Raw genomic sequence first — 21,136 nt, forward strand, 5'->3', positions numbered from 1 at the left:
CCGGTGAGTATGTAGCCAAGAACTTGTCAAGTTTGCGGCAATATTGTGACTGTAAACATTTTTCTTGCTTCAGCGTTCTGCGTCAGGCTGATAAATTCACGAACGGCGATTCGCGTCGCGGTATTAACGGCACGCCTATACCTTACTTACGCGTACATTTTTATCGAGCGGCTGTTTCGTCGCGGAATTTACGAGCCTTCCACGGTTAATTACCGCACTGAAAAACGTCTCTCCTTACTAGCGCGCTGGAAAATTGCCGTCGCCCGCGACGATCGAGAAACACCGTAGTCGCATTACGCTACTTCTCGTCACAACGTCGCGCTGTAATGGAAACTTTGCGAAACACCATTCCGGAATAATAAACGCATTACCTGTACGCGTCCAGTCTCCTCGCATCTATCTATTTTCGCCCGGCAGCCCTTTAAGTGGCAGTATTTCATTCCACTATTAAATCACCCTATCTCTGTTGCGCGCGTGCACGTCTACTGTGTTCACTCGTGAGTTATTTTATCAGATTAATTTTTTTCGCGCAAAATTCTGCCTGATGAACGCTTTGACGGATTAAAAGTTGAAATAAAAGTTACCGGGTTGCCGCTCCCCGCTTGGCACTTTGGTGCTTTCATCCGATAAATTACTTTTACGTTTTGCAGTGGCCGCGGAAGAATGGACGGAAGAGCGACGTAAAAATAAGTTTTGCAGCGCGTTCCGCTTGCGTATTTTGCTCGCACTTTTCTGCACACTTTTCTTGTGTGCAGAATTTGCCGAGATTTTTATAAAGAAACATTTGATGAAGCCCGCCGCCACACGAATGTCGAGTCATTAGTTTCTGTAATTTCTGTATCTTTACGTGATTGAATATTTAAATTGAAAAATAAGTCACTTTTTCGTCAGGTTATAATTTTTACTCATTTCTCGCGTTGCATCAATGTTGATTAAAATGATGTCAAACATTCCCGCGAAACAGGATGTTTCGCATCGCGGAAATGTATTTGACAACTCTGTTTGCGCGAAATTGACTGATAATAGAACGCGAGGATTAATATTCGATTAGTGAATAATATGCGATGCAATATTTGCATATAAAGGATTTTTGAGCGCATGCTTTATTCATGAGCCGTGCTTGTCCACGAAAATATTATACATTGTGCACTATTTATCATAATGTAGAAACGCAATTCTCATTGAAATGGATGATGCAGGAATTAAAAGCAAAATGCTTGATAGATTCTCCGTCGCACGAGTAGATCGCGCGAAGGAATTACACTGGATCCTGCGTAGATAGAGAACGACCGAAGGTAGCAGGACAGAAACATGATCGATGCGTCAGGTACCAAGAATATTAAACAGTTGAGCGTTTGTGCTCGAAATTTTGCCCGTAATCGTGCTATCTATGAAGCAAGCCCGTTCAACTGTAAATCATAACGCGTTTACGTCGCTCGTTGCAATAATTTATCGTTGGCGCAACCAGGCGATCCCTCGCGCGATGGACTATAATATTTGATTACTATCTATTAATTATGACTCAGCGAGGAGAAGTGTTTCACGGTTCTCTAGACTCAGGCGCAAGAGGAGAAGAGAGAGAGAGAGAGAGAGAGAGAGAGATCGATATCAACGTGGTACGTCGTTACGATAATGCCGGTTTATGGGATCATTAATTATAAGAGCGTCACCACCATAACATCTCGCGTAATGTCTCCCGGCTCGCTTCTCCCAGTCGTCAGAAATTGGTCAGTCAAGTTTGCGAAACTAACAACCATCTGGATCTCATCGGTTTCGAACTTCGAGCAGAATTTCTAGAGCAGGGAAGGGAATCGGGCCAAGAAAAGCATATTTGTTCGCGGCGATAATGGCTGTCGCAAAAGCTCTTACATGAGTAAAAGATCGTGAACCAAAAGTCGCGGCAGTCGTCAAGTTTATCAATCAAGTTGGCCGAGTGCGAGAGAAAAACGTTTTCATCGATATCTCGCGTTGAAGTGAATAATTGAAGTGAAGAATAATTTTAATTTAAAGCGTGCTTCTATAAGTCGCACTATTCCAGGAACATTCTCAAATAATAACAATTATTGGTTCTATGCATGTTACTTCTGTACATTATTTCTTAAGGATTTTTTATTGCGGATATTACACTGAATAAAGAGCATTTAAATGAGATTTAAGATCATTCACATCCATGAGCTTTCTCGAGCAAACTCGACATTGCATCATGGAAACTATAAAGGAAATATGAATGCTCATCTTCTTGTTTACCGTTTCTTCGTGCTCCTAAAAGCCACGATGGAATATCGCAATACTGTTTTCGTTGTGCGCCTGGAAGGATCGACAAAATGTCCTTCCCAGCATCCCCGGCGAGCTTTCGAAAAGTCAATGCGAAATAAGCAGGCACGTAAACATTTTTCCTGATAGAATCAAATTATATATGTGGAGAAGATTACAAGTATCGGCGATACTTTGCAAAAATGTAACAAATTAAAAGACCATAGAATGGCAATTCTTTCATCATGTAAAGACCGCAGCGTTTATAGAATAATCTGATAATTTGTTCTTTGTAGCGGTTAAAAAAATCCCACTAATCGCTTGACACATGGTATGTCTAAACAATAACTGGATTATCACAATATACTAAAATGTGACATATTTCTTCACAGTGAATAAAATAAATATTACGATGGTGCTTCTATCGAAAATGGCTTTACACGAGTTCTGCATACGTCGTAAAACGCGACCGTATTCGGCAGCCGTATCCAAGATGTAAAAGCGTTATGCGCGCTATGTGCAATTTATAACGGTAGGAGCGCAATTCTATGCCGGGAAGATATACCTGACTGAGACAAATTTTATGGAAAACATAATACAGAAATATGAACCCGACTTCTAGCCATCGATGTAATGTTTATTACCCAAACCCGCATTCCGCAAACGTTTGACGTTCTGAAACTACAATACAATTTACAGTACAGACATTCTTTATTTTCGGCTCATATACTCCATCTCTTTATCTCTGTGATGTAACATATCAGAAATAAAGCTCGCTTTTAATACGCATTGTCATATTTCATGGAAAAGCCACTGTAGCTTTACCGTGTATCACTGGAAGTCTCGTTTTCAAGCTTCATTCAAGATCGACTTTGCGCTCTCGCGATATATTTGCCGTTACTTAATACGGGCCGCGTCTTTAGTACGATGGCGGCAGCAAGAGGTTTCACACAGCTCGGGGCTGTTTTCTTGATCGGGATTTCAGGCCGAACTGCATTTCCTCCAAGGATGGTTCTCGTTGTTTGCACACACGACAATAGCCTCTCGGCCGGCACTCGGCATCCCTTCCGAGCCTTTCGGAACCGAACTTAGGGGCTGCATTGTCGTAAGCTCATTCTCGAGGCCTTCTTTCCCGCCTCGTGAAAGAGAGATTGCACCTTCGAGACTTCGGGACCCCGTTCCATTCTCGCGAGATACGACGAAAGCCATGTAAATGCAAATTAGGTGGCCCTCTTATGGGGCGGGGCTGGTATTCGCGTTTGCGTCACGGCATTGCCATTCAGCCGACGTTCTTCTCGAAGATGTATCTAATCTCGCGCGATCTCTGAACTCGTCTTTCCTTCCGCTTCCTCTGTGTCCGTCTTACTTCAATCTCATGTCCTTTATGCGGAAGGAGAATCGCGCAAAAGGCGACCTCTTTGGATCTACGGTTTTTCACTCTTTTGCGCTCATAAAGATGTTTCGCCTCTAAGAGATGATAGCAATTTAGATATTGGCCGTCAAGGAATGAATCCGATAAAAACGTAAAATCGAAACTTGCATTTTTATATATCGAAAGAGAACGTCATCTGACAGAGCATCTAAAACGTCAAACTTTGACACTCGCGACACTTTATTCAGACGAGAGAATACAGGAAATACAGGAAATTGCGGATATCAGAAATTATCGGTTAAGGTATTTGCAGACCATTCGGTCGACACTCGAATCTATATGCCCCGATCGTGCCAGTTCATTTACCCTAAGCTTCATGTCAACGGCATGACAAAGGGTAATTTTGCAAACGCCCTGTGCAGCTCCCGTCATCGCGGGAGCAACCCCTTTCCGCCGGCAGCTTACATTCACAGGTCAATCGGGCTTGAAGCTGCAGATTACTTAACCGTACGTTTCGTGCATGATCGATGACTCTTGTTGTCGGAATTGACAAGTGCTCGTCCGGTTGACATGCGGTCGATCGGCGAGCACGTTATTAAACCGCCGTTCGCGTACAGACGACGCAATCCTAATACCGGCAGGGTACACAATTTGCCGCGCGCAAATAGACCCTATAGATCAGTCCCCGAGAGTGAATCGGCCGTGCGCCGATTGTATTGCCGATAATAATGCGATCGCAAATTAGGCTAAGCCCCATTCAGCGGCGAGATCCCGGCAATTACGTTCGACCGTGGCGTACCATTATAATTGCAATTATTTAGCCGCGCGAAAAGTTTCCTGCGGATAAAATTCGCGGGGCATCGCACCGTGGTCGGGGTAATATCGCGATAAATATCGAGTTTGGGGTAACGCGGGTTGTTGCGGATCGGATTTGCACCGACATTAACGCAATTTCTCAAATAACGTGATACGTGGTAATAATACACGCCGAGCGCCACAGCCCGAAATAATGTCCAGGATAATTGAGTAGTTTATTTTGCGAGTCCGATATTGAAAATCCCCTTGCAGGATCGATATAACGCATTAGTGCACGAGTACATTAGCATATCATTCAGATTCGAAACTGACGCTACGCCACTCTAAAAATAAGCGAGCTGATTGATGGGAATTAACAGGCCGCTTGAACGATTGCAACGTGTGCAGCTAATGATAATAATAATGTGGTGAGTGAAATGAGTTGGGAGGTTTCATTTGCTAGCAACAATCGTATTGAATGCGTGTCGAATAGCTTCCTGCTGAGGATAATTCGACGCGATGCAAAGCATCTACGTAGAAATCGGAAAGGCAGAAGTATTGGCAAAATTGTTAGATTTTGAAACAAATGTGGAAACACGTGGAAATCACGTTGCTTGTCTTTGTCGCGGCAAATAGCACAAAATGAAAGAGGAGAAATGATGAAGGTTGAGAGTTGGAGCGCGAAGAGATAATTAAATGCGGATTATCCGCTGTGAATTCGACCGCTTGCCCGCGCTAATTGAGACTGAAAGAAGACAGTTATTAAAGGGTCTACGATAGATTCAATAATATTATATTTCGCGACAACGAAGCGGTTGGAAATGAAAAAAGGAAGAAGGAAATGGGGCTATCGCCGTAACACTCACTCCGTCTCTCTTGCGCGGCAACGAAGTTAAACTCTCAATGAAAGTTATTTATGTGGAAATTTCGCACGCGCGAAACGTAATTTAAACACGTCGCGGTGGATAAATATCGAGTGATAAAACCCGATTCCATCGTTGACGATTACCCGAGCGAGTTTTCGTTCGTGTGCTATGCGCGAATAACGTGAAAGCATCACCGGTGCAACGTCCGGAAAAAAGCTAGCGCTCAAACGATCGATACGCGCTATCGAGCGTGTCTTTTTTATCTTCGTCGCGGCCGTTTATTTCCAGTTTCTTTCGCGTTGGCCGCGAGGGTGCAACAAGTGTTACGTCGCTCGTGTCTCGAGGCAAACGAGCGGAGATACCGCGCCGCGAATCTACGAATAAATTTCTTGCTCGCCGCTCGCCCGCTCGAATTGATATCTACGGCTCGTATTTCAAGATTATCCACTCGGCTGTGCGATTTTTGTCTTGCGCCAAGTCGCGCTTTAAGCTGCTTTACAAATGCGCCGGCAGAAGTGCTCAAGAACGGGCTCGCATGTCGCGTGTAGGGCAGCCGCTTTATTAAAGATACTCACCATCACGGGGAAACGTTATTTGACGTTAAGCCGGATTTTTTTATATAAACCGTCATTCTTGACTTTCATCACGGCGAAACTGCTGTCCTTTTACCATTGCTGTCTCTTTCATAAAGCATGGAGGGGAAGGAGGGCAGTTAATGACATGTAAAAGGGAACATTTTTATTATCCTTAATAACATCGGTGGGGGCGATATTACCAGTAATACGAACCTTATATTCTTCGTTCCTCTCTCCCAAGAGTACTCTTGGAGAACCGGAAAAAGAATCTAGAAAGAATTTATTTTTCCCAGTCAGGTGATCTCCGTAGCGATTAAAATAGTCGATATAAAGGTAAGAGGATTGGCAAAAGGGATACACGAGGTGAGATGCGCGAGAGTACCAGACAGAGACGCGTCGGATTAAGGATTAAAATGTAATACGCGAAATTCTCGCGTTAAATTTACTTTTCTCTCGCAGATGCGCGAGAATATAAATCACCCTGTTCTCTCCCGCCTCGTGACGTTCCTCGAGCAGCATCGATTGGGACTTTCAGTCCATCGCAATATAAAACTCCCCGCGTAAATCAAGCACATGTCGTCCGCCCCGTGTCCGCTTGCTCGACATCGCGCTCGCGATATTTGCATCGTTAGCACAAGCGTCCGCAAAAAAATCTCCCCCTCAAGTGGTACGTACTCTACGAACGCAATTTTCTTTTGTTTCCAGGCAGACCTATCATGCAGGAACACGAAGCAGACCGTGGGCGCGATTTACACGCGCACGAACTTCGTGACGTTGAAATACATCACCGACGCCTGGGGCACTAACGCGAATGGCTTCCGCCTCGTCATCACAGCCGTCAAGGATCCGAGTGAGTATTTGTCGATATGCAAGCCGTTTCCAAACTTATTTGCGCGGCCAATCGACACGCAGAAGTGCAGACGCGAGCATACGAACATGAGGAAATCACGATTTTCGAATACGATCTCTTTGGAACGTAGAAAGTAGTACTGTTTATTAGTAATTTGATCTGGTATTGATATTATCAAGGACTGAGTCTTGAGTTTCAAAGTTAATCTTTCATGTTACATTGTTGTGTGTCACGGAGATAATAGTTTTTCAAATTTAATCGCTAGCTGCCATCGGTGACTGCCACCTAATTTTTGCGTAGAGCTTTGCTGGTCGCTGGCTCTATCAAACTTAGTTAACAATGCAACGAATAAACCCCAACGCTTGTAAAACTCTAAATACAAAGTGAAGACATAATAAAACCCATCAAATACAGTAGTTTCTTAATGATATTAATCGCTGACAGTGAAAATTTCGCTGTAGGAGAAATGGCAAAATATGAAATTCATAAGAGAGAAGAAAGACAGTTTTCTTTCTCTGATCTTTTCAGACTTGAACCGTCTCTCATAAATGCGGTTTCGCAAACATTCGATTAACTGGATATTTATTCCATTATTTATTTGCGAGGAAAAGAATAAAATAAAATAAAATGAAACAACCTTCGGTGACGCTTTGTCAACGACTCGGTTTCGCAAAATACACGTGAGACAACGTGCGTAATTGGTTGGTTTAACGAGTTATTTTCACATTTCACACGCGGATATCGGTGGAACATGTATCCAAGACAGTGTCTCGTATTTTGCAGGTAAAAACGCGACAGAGTAAAATGTTTGCGGGTAGATATTGGATAAAATTGTAATTGAGGTAGACGGTGTTAAGTGACATGGGCGTTGTCAAAACGGGTACAAATTTAGTGAACGAACGCCGCAGATCAATTCAATTCGCGAATTGTCATCTTACGATTAACGAAGACAATGACAGTGTGGCATACACACGTATTCGCATATGCACAAAAATTTCCACAAATTTCATAGATGCATCAAATATTCGATATCGCGATAAAATCAAGAGACGCACTTACGAGTCTTTTTTACTTATGGACGATGCATGTAATTTCCTGTAAATATCATCGATTTGTATTTCACGGGCACACCGACGCGACGATTTCTCGGTCCTGCGGGTATGCGACAACGATAAATATCGTCCTCCTCGCTTCGTCGGCGATTTTGTCAAGCGGATCCCCGAAGCTGACAAAAGACCGTTAATAATACGGCGGGCATTGAAATGAGGTGCTCCCACCTCGAGCTGTCTAATACCGAGGAAAAAGCGTACCACATCGCTCCTCGCGAATCGTTATCTCGCCCCCGCTCAGTGAAAGACCCGGCGTAATATTTCCGTGTAATAAGATCCCTGAGAAATGAACGCCAGCGACAAATGCAGCCGCTATATTTTTATATCTTCGCGCCGGAATCCTGATAAAATGCATAGGTGCTCACGACGCTGTTCCTCGCTCTTCTGATTACGGCGTCCCTAAAATACGGGTTTAATAATATCGCGAATGTAGGTCGCTGTACTTTCCGCATATTTCTCAAAATACCAAGGCTTTCAACCCTGTTTTGAAACTATGCTCGGTATTATCGGTATTCAATATGATGATTCGATCAAAAGGGCGAATGCGAAAGGAGTGTTGATCTCGGATGCTCTATGGGTTTCTCATCTCATACTCTCGAGATCCACGTCCAAGATGGCTCGAGAGTCCTGGCAAAGTAGCAATCCAGTCTCGAGACTCGACAGGTGTCGAACTTTACCTCTCGTCTGTCGAACAATTTCCTCGAGTTGTAATCTTCCGGCGGTTATAACGGCCGCTCCAAGGATAATCCGAGAGAGTTAATATAAGTTAGTTCGAAACTAAACATGGGACGAAATCTCGGTTGCGTGCGATCGTTGTTGTTCTTGGAATCCTATTTTATTATAGTATCGCCGAGAAGCGTCGGGGATCTATCTCGAAAAGACTATCTTTATCGCTGAGATGCAACTTTCGCATTTTCCACAATGCGTTCGTAGTCTCGCAACTTTCCGACGTGAGTTATTTATCGCAGTTAACGCTTTCACGAAGGCGGCCGTGTAAAGCAAGCGTCCTGGGAGGCGAGATTAGTCGTCTCACGTAAAATACAAACGGCTCTTGTTTGCCCGTAGTTTTCATTTTCTGTAATTTTGAATATACGGGAGATTCACGGATATTTTATCTACTTTGCCGAGAGCTTTAATAAATAAGTTAATAATCTGACCGCGCGAAGTGCAGAACTGTCAGTCGCGGCTGTGGATTCACTGAATAATGACCGAGATACCATGATTCCCGCCGTCATCTGCGTTTCGTGCTGAGACCGAATCAAAATCCAGTCGGAGAGAATTGAGATCTCATTAAATCAACGATCTCGACAGCCGTTGTCGCAGGAATCTCGCATAGCTAACCACGCGCTCGTTATCGAGCACAAGTTTCGCTTCAGCGACATCACGACCGCTCGTAGAGCAGCGTTACACCAATTTGCCGTAATTATGCAGAATGTGAACCGCGCGCGAGAGAGCGCCGACCGCGTCCATCTATTCCCGCGCTTGTTCCTTCGCGCCAGTTCATCCCTTTTAATGCGCCGCTGCACCATCGCTCTCTCGCTCGCACTCGTAGCTCGAATCCGGCCGCACGAACGTTCAGATATCGCTGTAGTAATTATTGCATGGTCGCGATGCGCACTTGCCTTTTTGCACGACGCTAATTACCCCGTGTGATTAATTGATAGACGGCGGGGGCTGACGTTGGCGGCTTAACGTGCGTCGCGGGCGCGCTCGACGAGATCGCCCCCGTGCCACCCCCTCGTTCTCGCCACGAGCAGGAGGTACCAATGTGTGAGGGAGAGAGAGAGAGAGACACATTTCCTGACAGGAAATACATTTTATGCGCGATCCGCATTCTCGGCTTCGTTACAAAAACGCGACATTTCGACGTGACGTTACACGGCCCCTTTTATTCCCGCAGATTTATGTCTCGTTCAAGCGCGTGATGCGTTCTCGTTCATCTCAATTTTTTTCCACGGAATTACCTCTCACGCCGGCATATTCCATCGCTATAGCGCCACTTTAGTGAAAACTTTTTTCCGTTATGTCCTCCTCTTCTTTTTAAATATCGGGCGATATTGGAACGGATACAAAATTTGCGTTTCTGACGAGAATCCTCTTTGAGGAATGATAATCGATAAAGTGTACCGCGTACAAAAAAGGAATAAAGAAAACATGGAGGACCGGAGAGGGTATCCGATAAGCGGATAAAAGACTGTATAGCCAAATACCTGACAAGTCAATTACAGCCAGCGATGACTCGAATCTCACAAACCGGAATTTCATGATCGCCGAGTAATTAATTGGCTCACGCGCCAGTCCAGAGAATTTCTTCCGATCGAGCGGCAGAATCCCTGCGAGAGCTATCACGCGCCTGAACGTGCTGATAAATTGGAACGCGGACACCCCGCACGGATTCCGTTCGTTGCGGTCGAAAAGTGCCAACCACAACCGAGGAAACCCCCGTGGGCATTGTCTGGGCGACAGATTTTCATGCCCGTCGTGTTCTCTTGCGCTCGGCCATTCTGCCGTTTCGCATTCCCCGTTCCCCAACTGTTTAGCGCAGTGAATTATAGTCGTTCAGAAAAATAGAAAACTGCCGATTCGCCTGTTCATTTGTCGGTGCAAACTTTAGATTAATCGCGACTTCGCGCTTATTCTCACGTGCAATTCTGAATGCATCAGTTACTTTTCCAATAAAATTTATAGAAATTGCTTGCGATTACCGTTAGAGATTGATTTCCAAGTTAAGTAAACATCGGAGATTGGAACGGCATGAAAGGGGTAGAATATCTGGAAGCGAGGAAATAGCGGCAGCCCTTCTGCACGCATCTGAACGACAAATATCCGTCGGCGTAGCGGTTGTAAATATCTGAACACGATGCTGAAATGACGACACGCAATGCGCCTCCCGCGCGATGCGAGAAACTCGAACCACCGTTTGGAATCGCGCGCGGGGGGTACTACGTTCTTGGGACGCGTCTTCACGCGTGCGAGGCATTGCTGTCAGCGCGGAGCGTGTAATCCGTTGAGACGCTCAAGTCTGCTACCACCGTCAAGTCTCTCAATCTCGAATAGTTGGTCGTGCTACCTAAGCAATTCCTCCCTTAACTTTCACCACAGGGGACTCCAGGCGGCAGCTACACGTGTCTGTCGACATGAACAGTGTGTCGCCTTCTCGATAATAAATAAGAGGTGCGATGTACGTTAATTGCATGCAAACATATAAGCTGGATAGACTTTTCAGGTAAACGCAGTAAAATAAAGGATAACGGTTTTACAAAGTAATTTATCAAATATCTCAGAGGATTTCAAAATTCAAAAGAGTTTCTTGTGACCCTCTTGAGAGACTCATTTTTATTGCACACATCGCTGCCAGCGATTCATAGACACACAACGAGGAGGTGATGCGAACAGAGGGTGATAAGTGATAACAGAACGGGGATTAATAACTTTATCGCTGTATGTGTGTGCGATTAGCGCGCGCGACATTATGATCGTCAGGAAGGAAGAGTTCCTTTTTTCTCAGTGATCTAGATCGGAAGGATGATTCATGCGCCATCGCGCTCGACTTCCTCCGAGTGCTTCCATTTCCTTCCACCTGGTCTCTCGCCCTCTCGTCTTGCGTCGCTCTCGCTTTTCGTCGGCCTTCTCTTTCTGTTCAACGAATTCAATTCTTGCCGCGTCGTATAGCGTGGACGTACTTTCAATCTATCCCGCGTCTGCCAATGTCGGGTAGCATCTGCATATCGATCTTCAGCGATGTGCGCACTACTCCCCGAAAGCATTCGTTCTCCCGCTTTCAATATCACGCGTTCTCGCGCCGTTTTTGTCCCCTGTCAGATACGTACGTACGTGTCATCCAAACCGCGAATGGAGAAGCGTCGCCATATCAATCTCTTCCACCTGATCGTACGTGCTGTGGCCGAAAGTCGAGAATTACCGGCGAGATACGGAGGCAGCGGCAATGATGAGATCTGAGTTCCGTGGACTCCTGCTTGGATCCCAACATTAATTGTAACAACGGAGCTAAGGAACTAATGTATTTCAAGGTTTTATCGACGTTTAAACTTGATTATTATCGACTTTTATATAAATGTGGTACAAAAAAGTAGCAATTTTTTGTTATTTATACACTCTACCTTATAATTCACTGAGTTTAGAATGCAGGGAACTTGTCTGAGTTTTTATTTCTTATGATTAGATTGCCTTGCTATTGTCGGCGTATCGGCGTTCTATCTATCGATATCAGGATAAAGACATTACTATCTAGCCAACTCTTTCGCGCGCCACGAGTGCCTTATTTTGCAGAGTTTTATTCACGCACGCTCGCACGATAATTCCATACAATCACCAGCAGTTTCACTTTACCCGACAATTTTCTCGTTTCACGGAATGGACGTGTCGATATTCTCGGTTTGCAGGTTTCGCTCTGGGCAGAATAATAGTTCAATTCAGCGGATATGTGCACGGTCGCGTATAGCTGAGTTATATTTAATTGTAAGTTTCATCAAAGCAATATCTAGCTTGTGTGTTCTCGATTTATTTATTAATTACCTCCTCAATTACCTCAAACACCAGTCCTACTTGCGTAGAAATCACGAAAGAAGTAAAGTCTACTAAAACGATATTTTATACAATTGCGACTGTGTGGGATGATATTATTTACAGCGTTTGTATTTTCTTGAATTTGATATTTCTGTACTTTTCGCTTCAATTCGTGCAATTTTTCTTAGTAGCTCCGTGCGTGACCAGCACGGAGAAATACTAATTTGGAAGAGCTTTCGCAAGCACACATAGCTTCGGCATAACGTTCGAGCTCAATTTTTCTCGAGAGTCATAAAAGGAACGTGCGCGACACTAACGCTCGTTTTGAAACAGAGGAAAGTCATTTTTGAGAGTTGGTCATTACCGAACGATAGTCTTCGTTTGAAACTGCTTCCTTATTGTTCAATTTAAATATACCTCATATCTTACAAACTTGTAAATATTATTACATTATACATTACACAATTTGCCGTATTATTTTATTTCGGCGGAATTGATGTATACAATATAAAAAGAAAGCCACGTTTTCTGTTGCGTGTATTTTTATTACACAAAACTGTAGCGATATTAAATTGAACATGCGGCCTGTATAAATTGCACCTGAAACTGTTAATACCTTTAAAGTCCATGTAATCTCTACGGAAAACCGCTCGTCCGTTTATTTTCGCGGATAAAGCGGAGCTCTCGTTTTGCGATGGCTTTGAGAAGGGCCGCGCACCCAGGTTTTCGCGTAAAACGAATCAATCCGATGGAAAAAGGTAATTTCGTTTTGTTTTCACAATAAATATCGTCGGGATGCGAACGTACATGGTGAAAACGAAATGAAATCACGCGCATACGATAACGTCGAATCGCGAAGAGCGATTCCGAGGATTCTGATGGAGATCCTTAGCTTTGCCGGTCCTCACTTCAACTTAATTGACTGTATTCCAGTGAGATTATCTACAGGCTTCCGGTTCGTCCGTCTTAATCCGCACATGAAAGTCAATCCAGACCGTCTCAACCGCGCGACACTGACATAAAATGTACACCGGGCTGCGGCTTGTAGACATTTCCATTACGGATAGAACGGATCAGCGATACGGAGACAATCATTATGGCGCTAGATGGTTGTCTCGTAGCTTAACCTTCCTGTCTCATGCTATATTGCGCTATCAAATTAGAGACGGTATTCCTATCAACCTGAATGTTGTATGCTCGGCCGTAAATTCACGGCGAAGCACTCGGAGTTGTCAGATAACATCGGCGATTCTTCAGGGCGCGTTTCGTTCGCGTTTCTCTTCTCTTATTAGAAATACCGCTCTGTAATTAAAATCCATAAAGAATGCAAGTGATCCAGAAGATCACGCGTCTCGATGAAATCTGTCACTCTCGTTATTTCGTTTTGAAGGAAAAGGACACACGCACACACTTGGCCGCGCGATTCTCCACCGAGATACAAATTCAATGATTATAATGCACGATTGCATCCTGCACCACTGTTTACACGCAGATGCAAACGGCGGTTAAACGTATAAACGCCCCTGGAGCTTGCGTCAAAGCCTGCGTTTGACATCCCCTTTATTTCAGACGTGAGCGTGGAAGCGCAAGATGTCAGACACGTTCGATCATCCGCGGACATTAACCCCGGACTGCCGGTGCACGGTTGTTGCACCTCCGCAACTCGTTGCACCCCGGGGGGGGGGGGAACATCCTATCACATGTAACATTACAGGCACGCGATGCATTTTATGAATGAAGTCAGCTCGTACGACTTTATGCGGCACTCGGGTAGACTGGTTGGCCTTCGTGAAGAAAGGTATCGCGATTTACTCGAAACGACAGTTCTCTTTCGCTTTCCCTGCTTCTTCCCTTGCACCCTGCTTTTACGACTGCACCTAGTTACGACATCGACTTTTGCCTGCCCTTATGAGAGCCATTCCACATTGTTTCCCCGGGCGTTTTCGCGATACTGTAATATTTACGTTTCTTTGCAACGACATTCCCTCGATTCGCTAATATTTGATGACAATTTTGAGCGTCATTTCCGAGGATGAAGAAATGAGCGAGTCAACTCGACTGAGTCGATTTTTATCCCGCGAGAGCTATTTTTTAAAGTTGAACGTTTTAGTGAGATTATAGTGGACATGATCATATTAGTTGACGAGCGGAAGCTTACGGAAGAAATGCGTGAAATGGACTAACTGACTTAAATCATCACGTTAAAAAGATGATGGAATCGAGCAATCTCATTGAATGATAGCGTTGCGCAAAAAATGCAGAGGCACATTTAATCAAGCAGTAATTTGTTAAAAGAAAACTGTTCTAATCCCGTACACAGTCGCGTTTCAATTAAAAATAATTAAACGAGCACATCGCGCAAAACGTAACAAAAGACCTCGCGTAGAATACAATGTTTCATTTCCTCTGACATACAATTCAATTCTCGATTCGCGTAAAAATGCAACATCACATAAAGTTTCAGCCGTAGTTATCGTGGCAAAATCAGTTCGTACGAAGACGCAGTTACACGACTCCACGGATTGGTAATAGCGGGTTCCAACGAAGCACCCTGTAATGGACGACGGAACGAGCAATTTCCAAGCGGCGCGCGCAAAAGGAAATTCATTAGCTCTAAGGTGTGCTCTTCACACGAGATTCTCAAATCTTGAGAGTGTTCGATCTCGTCCGAGAATCGTTTCGCGTTTCGAAATCGCCTCTTGCAGACGAGCCGGTATGACAAGCGCGTGCTATGGGACCGTTCGCGGGAGAATTCGTTAAAGTCTTTTTGGCGCTCTCGAGAGGAGCAAAATGGGGCTAAGGGTTTACAATAACCGTGCTTTTTATGGCAGTAACGGTATAAAGGAGAGGAATTAGGGACGTCAAAGAGAGGGACGAAATAAACACCGCGGGCATGTTATATCGTGCAGCGACGCGTGCACCTCGAGCGTACACCTGCTATGTGCCGGCGTTCATCCCCCGGCGTGCGGGGTGCATTCACGCTCGCGTGAGCGCATTGCTTGAGGTGATCGTGCAAGGTTGAACGGAGAATTAGGATGTGAAGGAGGCAGGAGAGAGAAACCTGATTTCCATACGGATGGTTCCCATACAACCACGCGCGCGCATCAGCACGCATACACCTGCCTATGTTCATCTCCCATAGCATCCTGCCTCGCACCCTTCTTTGTCGTAATTCCTTCGGCTCAGTGGTACAGCTGCTTAGTTCTAGGGTGATGAGTAAATCGCCAAATTATTGGCAATTAAAATTATTTCTCGTTGATCAATTTTTAGTAGCCTGCAGTAACAAGTAGCGGAACGTTTCTGTTGAATTTGAGGGAGGTTTTATTGCAGCCAAGTTATTCAGTTGTTACTGTTGGCTCGAGTATTTCAATTATCTAAACCCTTTTCTGCTCTAGCTACGCCACTGCTGTAATCCCTTCTACCCCTATTGTCTCTCACCCTTTGCTGCCCTCCGTATCCTCGGCAAGTCAAAATTTCGCCCAACGGTATAAACAAATAATGTATTTATGCATTTGCATGATGCTTCCGTAACGCGAACCACCGCCATCGCTCCCACGAGCAACGACGAAGACTCGTTGCACAGAATGGTTAGGCACGAGGCGTATTTGTAATCCGAAACCACCGACTTCCAGTTGGGTGCCCACCACCGGAATGGATTTTACGTCGGTGGGACGTTTACGATTGCAAGTCGTTGGGAAATTAATGGGCCTGCATCCGAACGCAAGCCCGCCTCGCACCGCATCTCGAGGTCTTCTTTCCGGTTTGCCTTGTGTTGAGAGTGTGTGAAAAGGCAAACATCTTTAAGCCAAAAATCAGTACAAGATAAGCACACGATACAGATCTCGATATGCTACTTCTTGGAGAAACGAGCAAAAATAAAGATAATGAAGATGGAAAAAGTCCTAACATTGTAATCAAAGGTGGCTCACTCTCCTCGTTGCGCTCCGTGAGTCGTTCTTCAACTCGTTCGTTTGCCATTTAAATACATTTCTGGCAATTTACTTTCTCGGAGAACTATTCGACACCGAAGATTCTCCGAAGGTCTCTCGATAAAACCCGATTCGTACGGCAGTAACGGGATCTCGGAATTATCGTCATTACCGTTAACGTCATCATCCGCATCATTAATGTAACCGCGCGTCGCTCGCGACTTAGCGAGAACATGCAACCCTCTCACGCGATCTCCAAGTTTGGTCTTATGAGCGGATTGTCACGCGGATAAGGCTGAATGTGTGGAGTGAAACGATAGGTGCACGTAAAAGCGAGGTGACGTTTCCACCTTCTCTCGTCAGTCGCGCAATGAAGCAATCCGTTGGATCTCAGCTTGGAAATGGCGCACTTTCCATGATGTAGAGTTCGTTAACGAAGAATCATTCGTGATGCACGCGATCGAGTGAATCGCTTGTGGAACGCGAAATGTATAGATATTTGTAATAAAATACAGCATTGCATATGCCGTATGTAAAGCGCGTCCAAAATGAGTGGAATAACTGTGGATACACGTAATCCAGGGGATTAATCCAATGAGATTAAAACGTCGCTCCAAAGGATCAATAAAAGCGTGACGTTAAAATAATATAGAGACCGCGAGAGACTCATGAAAGAAAAATAACGTAAATACGAGAGAGCCGCCGGCGGCACACATTCGCTAATCGATCTCTCGAGAGTGGAGATAGATGTACATAAAAAAAAGAGCTAGCTAATGATAGCGCTCTGTTTAAACGTTCCTGTTTATCCATCAAGCTTGCACAAATAACAGGCCGTGCGTGCAGCTTTTGGCGTGTATCAGAGAGCAGCTGGCGGCGTGAGAACTGCGATGCGGGTTTATGTTTCGTTACCCGATCACATACGGTAAACACATAACGACACGCGAGACGCCAGTGCTGCTTCTAGTTTGACATTATTGCGGTCGATACACTTTCGACTGATCCGGGGGCTTTCAATTATAAATTTCGCCGCGCTGAATGACTCAAGCGAGGGGTGTGAATTACGATGCAACCAGCCCGCCGCGATCGGCATCATTTTCCACGCTTTCGCATCATCGCGATTATCAGTGGAAACGAGATACCGTTAATTCGCACCGGGAAGAAATTGCTCGGCGCGTGAATGAAATGAACCGCCGTGCAAATCTCTTTACTTCAATTATTTAATCTGTACCACGCGATCGCGATTTAATGATCAGCAATGATCAATGTGTAATGGAACCCGATAGCTATGGAAATGCATACGAGTCCATTACTTTTAGCCTGGTGGGCCCGGTCGTGAGTGCTGAGTGCAATGCGACGTCGCTGTTTCGAACTCGACAACAGACACCCACGTATCGCACGTGCAAAAAGGACCCGCTCGCTATGCGGTTGCGGAAACAAACGGGCGCGCGCAGCATCATTCTTACTAATGACGAAACGCGAGAACGTTTCGTCGTAATGCACTGGCGTCTCCACAAAAAACTCGGCAACAAACGGGACATAATCATCCACGTTAGGGAAAATTGGAAATTGGGAAACACGATATCTCTTTCGTTCACGTCACGCGTGAAACGCGTCGCTCTCGTGTTGCACACACGAAATATTTCTCTCTTAAAGTGCGATAAAAGTACGGCCGCAGCTTGCAACCCAGTTCGAACTATGAAACACAAGAATCGAGACGGTGCATATGCTTGTTCCTAGAGAGCAACTCGCGTGCCTCGTCGGTGCCGATAAAAATTTTACAACCCTCTGTTTCGAGAGGCTGTAAGCGCAAATTACGTAGCCGCCTGGTGTTGCATTCCTGTTTTCTGTTCGTGCACGTGCGAGCTTGGGCAAATGCGAATACGCGCGCGTGTCAATGTGCAGAACACTCGGTATTACTGCACATCAGCGGTGCGGCGTGACTGCGCATCCGTTTGCTCAGCCACGACTGTTAATTTCGTCGGCATATCGAGCATATTTGAGTGCGTGTATACGGTGTCTACCGCGCGACGTTAAATGATTGGCCAATCCGAGAGATTAAACATTGACTCTGTCGTGGGTGTCGGTGCATACAGTCGTTCCCGCCACCTTCTCTTTCTCTTTGCCCGGCGCTACGTGCGATGGTAATCGTCATACTCGCGGATTACAATCACATCGCGGGTAATACGCAATTTTCTCTGCGCGGAACGAGATTGTTCAATTCTCGCATCCCGTTCTGCACGTGGCACATCTTTCCATCGGCATCAAACATTTTCTGCTGACTCTAATTGACGTTAAATGTTCTTCTCTCTTTTCGCCATGACTTCTGCAAAAACTGCGAAAATGGCAGCGAATCATGAAAGTTTGGGCGGCAGCAAGAAGAAGGAATTTCTACTATTAAATTACGTAAAATTACGTACGGCTGTTCGCGAGCTTTTTCGTCGCACGCTCCGACCCTCTCGAGTCGTCGCCGATCCTTTTATTACCCTCCCTGTGATTCCAGAAGACCTCGAAGAGTTATAATTGCCTGCGAGGGGACGTAGAAAATCGCTGTCTTTGCTGCCTAACCGCGCTTTTTCACGATCGGTGAAACTTATCACTCGTTATTACTCGCATTCCACTAGCCGGACCGTAATTAGACCAGATGTCTCAAAAATTACGGTCGTTTGATCCCCGAGAATGTGGCGAAAATGTGCAATTGGAAATTGTACAAAAGCGTAAATACCTCTAACGATTTAATATTGATCATTAATCTTTCGTCGTCAAAAAAATCGTGAGAGATGAAATGTCGAGTTCATTCGTATCGGTAGCAATAATAACAATGCATTAACAATCGCGCAATGATAATTATATTTAATAAGGCTAAATTTACAAAGTTTTCGGGCGCAAATTAATTTACTAGGAACATTAAACTTTTTCGTTGTGCAAACAATCGAGAAATCAAATACCAAACATTGCACTAACGCAAATTAAATTTTCATATTCGAACAGTTTAATGTACATAGTTTACGCGCTCGCTACACAAAGCGTCTACAGGAATCCAAGATTTCATTAGTAAAAGGGTGAACCTATCGAAGCCATTAGTTTAATGCCAAACTCCGGTTTCGAACGATCGTAGTAATTGAATCGCACACGCGAATGCCTTTATATCGGATGTGTCTCCGCTTCTCCGAGTTCTCTTTCCCTCTCCCTCTCTCTCCCTATCTCTCTCGCCTCTCGTTGTAATTAAATCGGACAGTTGCTTTTATACTCCTGCATCTGGCCAAGGCTAATTTCCCCGCGATGCGATGTGTGAACCTGTCTGCTGGTCGATCGCCAGTAATTTCATATTAAATAGCGCGATGAACTGGAACCCGGCAGATGCTCGATATTCAAATTGCACACATCGAGTAATTAATCGTATCATACCGCAATCTCATCAGACATCTCATTAAATCAATTCTTTATGAACGTGTCGGTGCGTCGAACGTGCGCCCAGTTTCTCGTTTATTAAACTATCAATAACGTACTTACAGTTCGAAACGCGATCTCGATTTATTGCACTACATTCAGCTCAAGCGTATAACAGGATATAGGTATTATAATTTATGTATCTTTACATATGGCTAGTGTGTATCTTTGTTGTCGTTCAATTGTTTTATTACATGTGCACAAGCGACCTCGATAAACAGTCTTGGAGATATTTATTAGTTTCTCTATTGATTTAAAGTCTGTTTTTTTATGAACAATGCGCTTTTGGTTAAAATAAAATTATGTAAAAAATTACCTAAAACTAGAATTTTTTGCAAGGATAATATTAAAAATAGAATCCCTTGTATAATTCTATCGTCGACATTGTAATTTATTGATTAATCGAGCTTTTTCTTTTAAAGTATAACCTATATTCTTATAATTCAAGTCTTATAGTTTAAGTCAATAATAAAGAATATATTTCTTGCTAAATAAAATATGTATTCAGCTGGTTTCTCAAATTTTCAGAGAGAAATCTGTAGCTTACAATGTCACTTTTGTTCTCCAAACTTTTACATTGTAAGCAAAACTTGTCACTCTTCAAAAATAGTCGCAAAGTGCATAGGACTATATATCTGCCTCATGAAAGACTATATGCGAAAAGGTCTCGTGTGTTCTGAAAATAGTTTGTCATTGAAGCTTCGCGACGCTTATCGGAGGATACTTGACTCGAGAGGTGCACAACCCTTCGACGGGGTCATTCGCGTGACGCACAGTAGGTAAAGAGAGAGTGTAACTTTTTTATTCTAGGAGGCCTATGGAGGCGAGTAATGACTCGCGATAATTAAACTCTCTGCACGTATCTTGTAGCAAACAGAGATTCAAATTAGAAATTTGAAACATCGAATTCTCTCAGAAATGATTTAGAATATAAATTCTGTTGTGTTAATTCCACTATCACATATATGACAGCACGCAATCGACCATGTTAAAGAACGAAAATTTTATGATTTCGCAGAGCATACCTGCAAGGATTTTCGGTGCACTCAGAATGAATTCTGCATCGAGACGGATCTCCTTTGCGACGGCGTGAATCACTGTGGTGACGGATCTGACGAGGCCACCTCCACCCTCTGTGCCAGTAAGTCCTAATTACTGCAATAATGTACAGAAAAAAAATAATTGTAACATTAAAGTGCAAGATTCAATACATTAGACAGAAATACAATATTTTGATATGTAAAACAATAGCAATTTCGGATTTCTGATAAAGGAGATCATCATTGTAACTATCGATGTATCATTGTACGCTGTTATTTTACGTGTCGGCAATTAGTACATGTGTTCGTTAACATGAAATCACTATGTTCGCCATCAAGTTATATATCTCGAGAAACTATGCGCACATATCTT

The 21,136-nt window shown here is 44.2% G+C and overlaps 1 protein-coding gene and 1 long non-coding RNA gene across 3 annotated transcripts in view; one reads left to right on the forward strand and one right to left on the reverse strand.

Moving 5' to 3' along the window:
• The window catches only part of LOC105276481, a 134,540-nt gene that overhangs the window by 100,968 nt on the left and 12,436 nt on the right, over nt 1-21,136 (forward strand). For both annotated transcript variants that reach the window (XM_011334125.3, XM_011334126.2), the window contains exons 3-4: nt 6,567-6,711; nt 20,742-20,864. In XM_011334125.3, coding sequence (XP_011332427.1) covers nt 6,567-6,711; nt 20,742-20,864 — 268 coding nt within the window. The remainder of the gene's footprint in view (nt 1-6,566; nt 6,712-20,741; nt 20,865-21,136) is intronic.
• LOC113562193 overlaps nt 1-21,136 on the reverse strand; it is an 82,689-nt gene that overhangs the window by 29,609 nt on the left and 31,944 nt on the right. The window contains exon 2 of the long non-coding RNA XR_003406721.1: nt 20,749-20,878. This is a non-coding gene — a long non-coding RNA (uncharacterized LOC113562193). The remainder of the gene's footprint in view (nt 1-20,748; nt 20,879-21,136) is intronic.

The sequence above is a fragment of the Ooceraea biroi genome, chromosome 6 (assembly GCF_003672135.1).
Source record: "Ooceraea biroi isolate clonal line C1 chromosome 6, Obir_v5.4, whole genome shotgun sequence".
NCBI classification, from domain to species: Eukaryota; Metazoa; Arthropoda; class Insecta; order Hymenoptera; family Formicidae; genus Ooceraea; species Ooceraea biroi.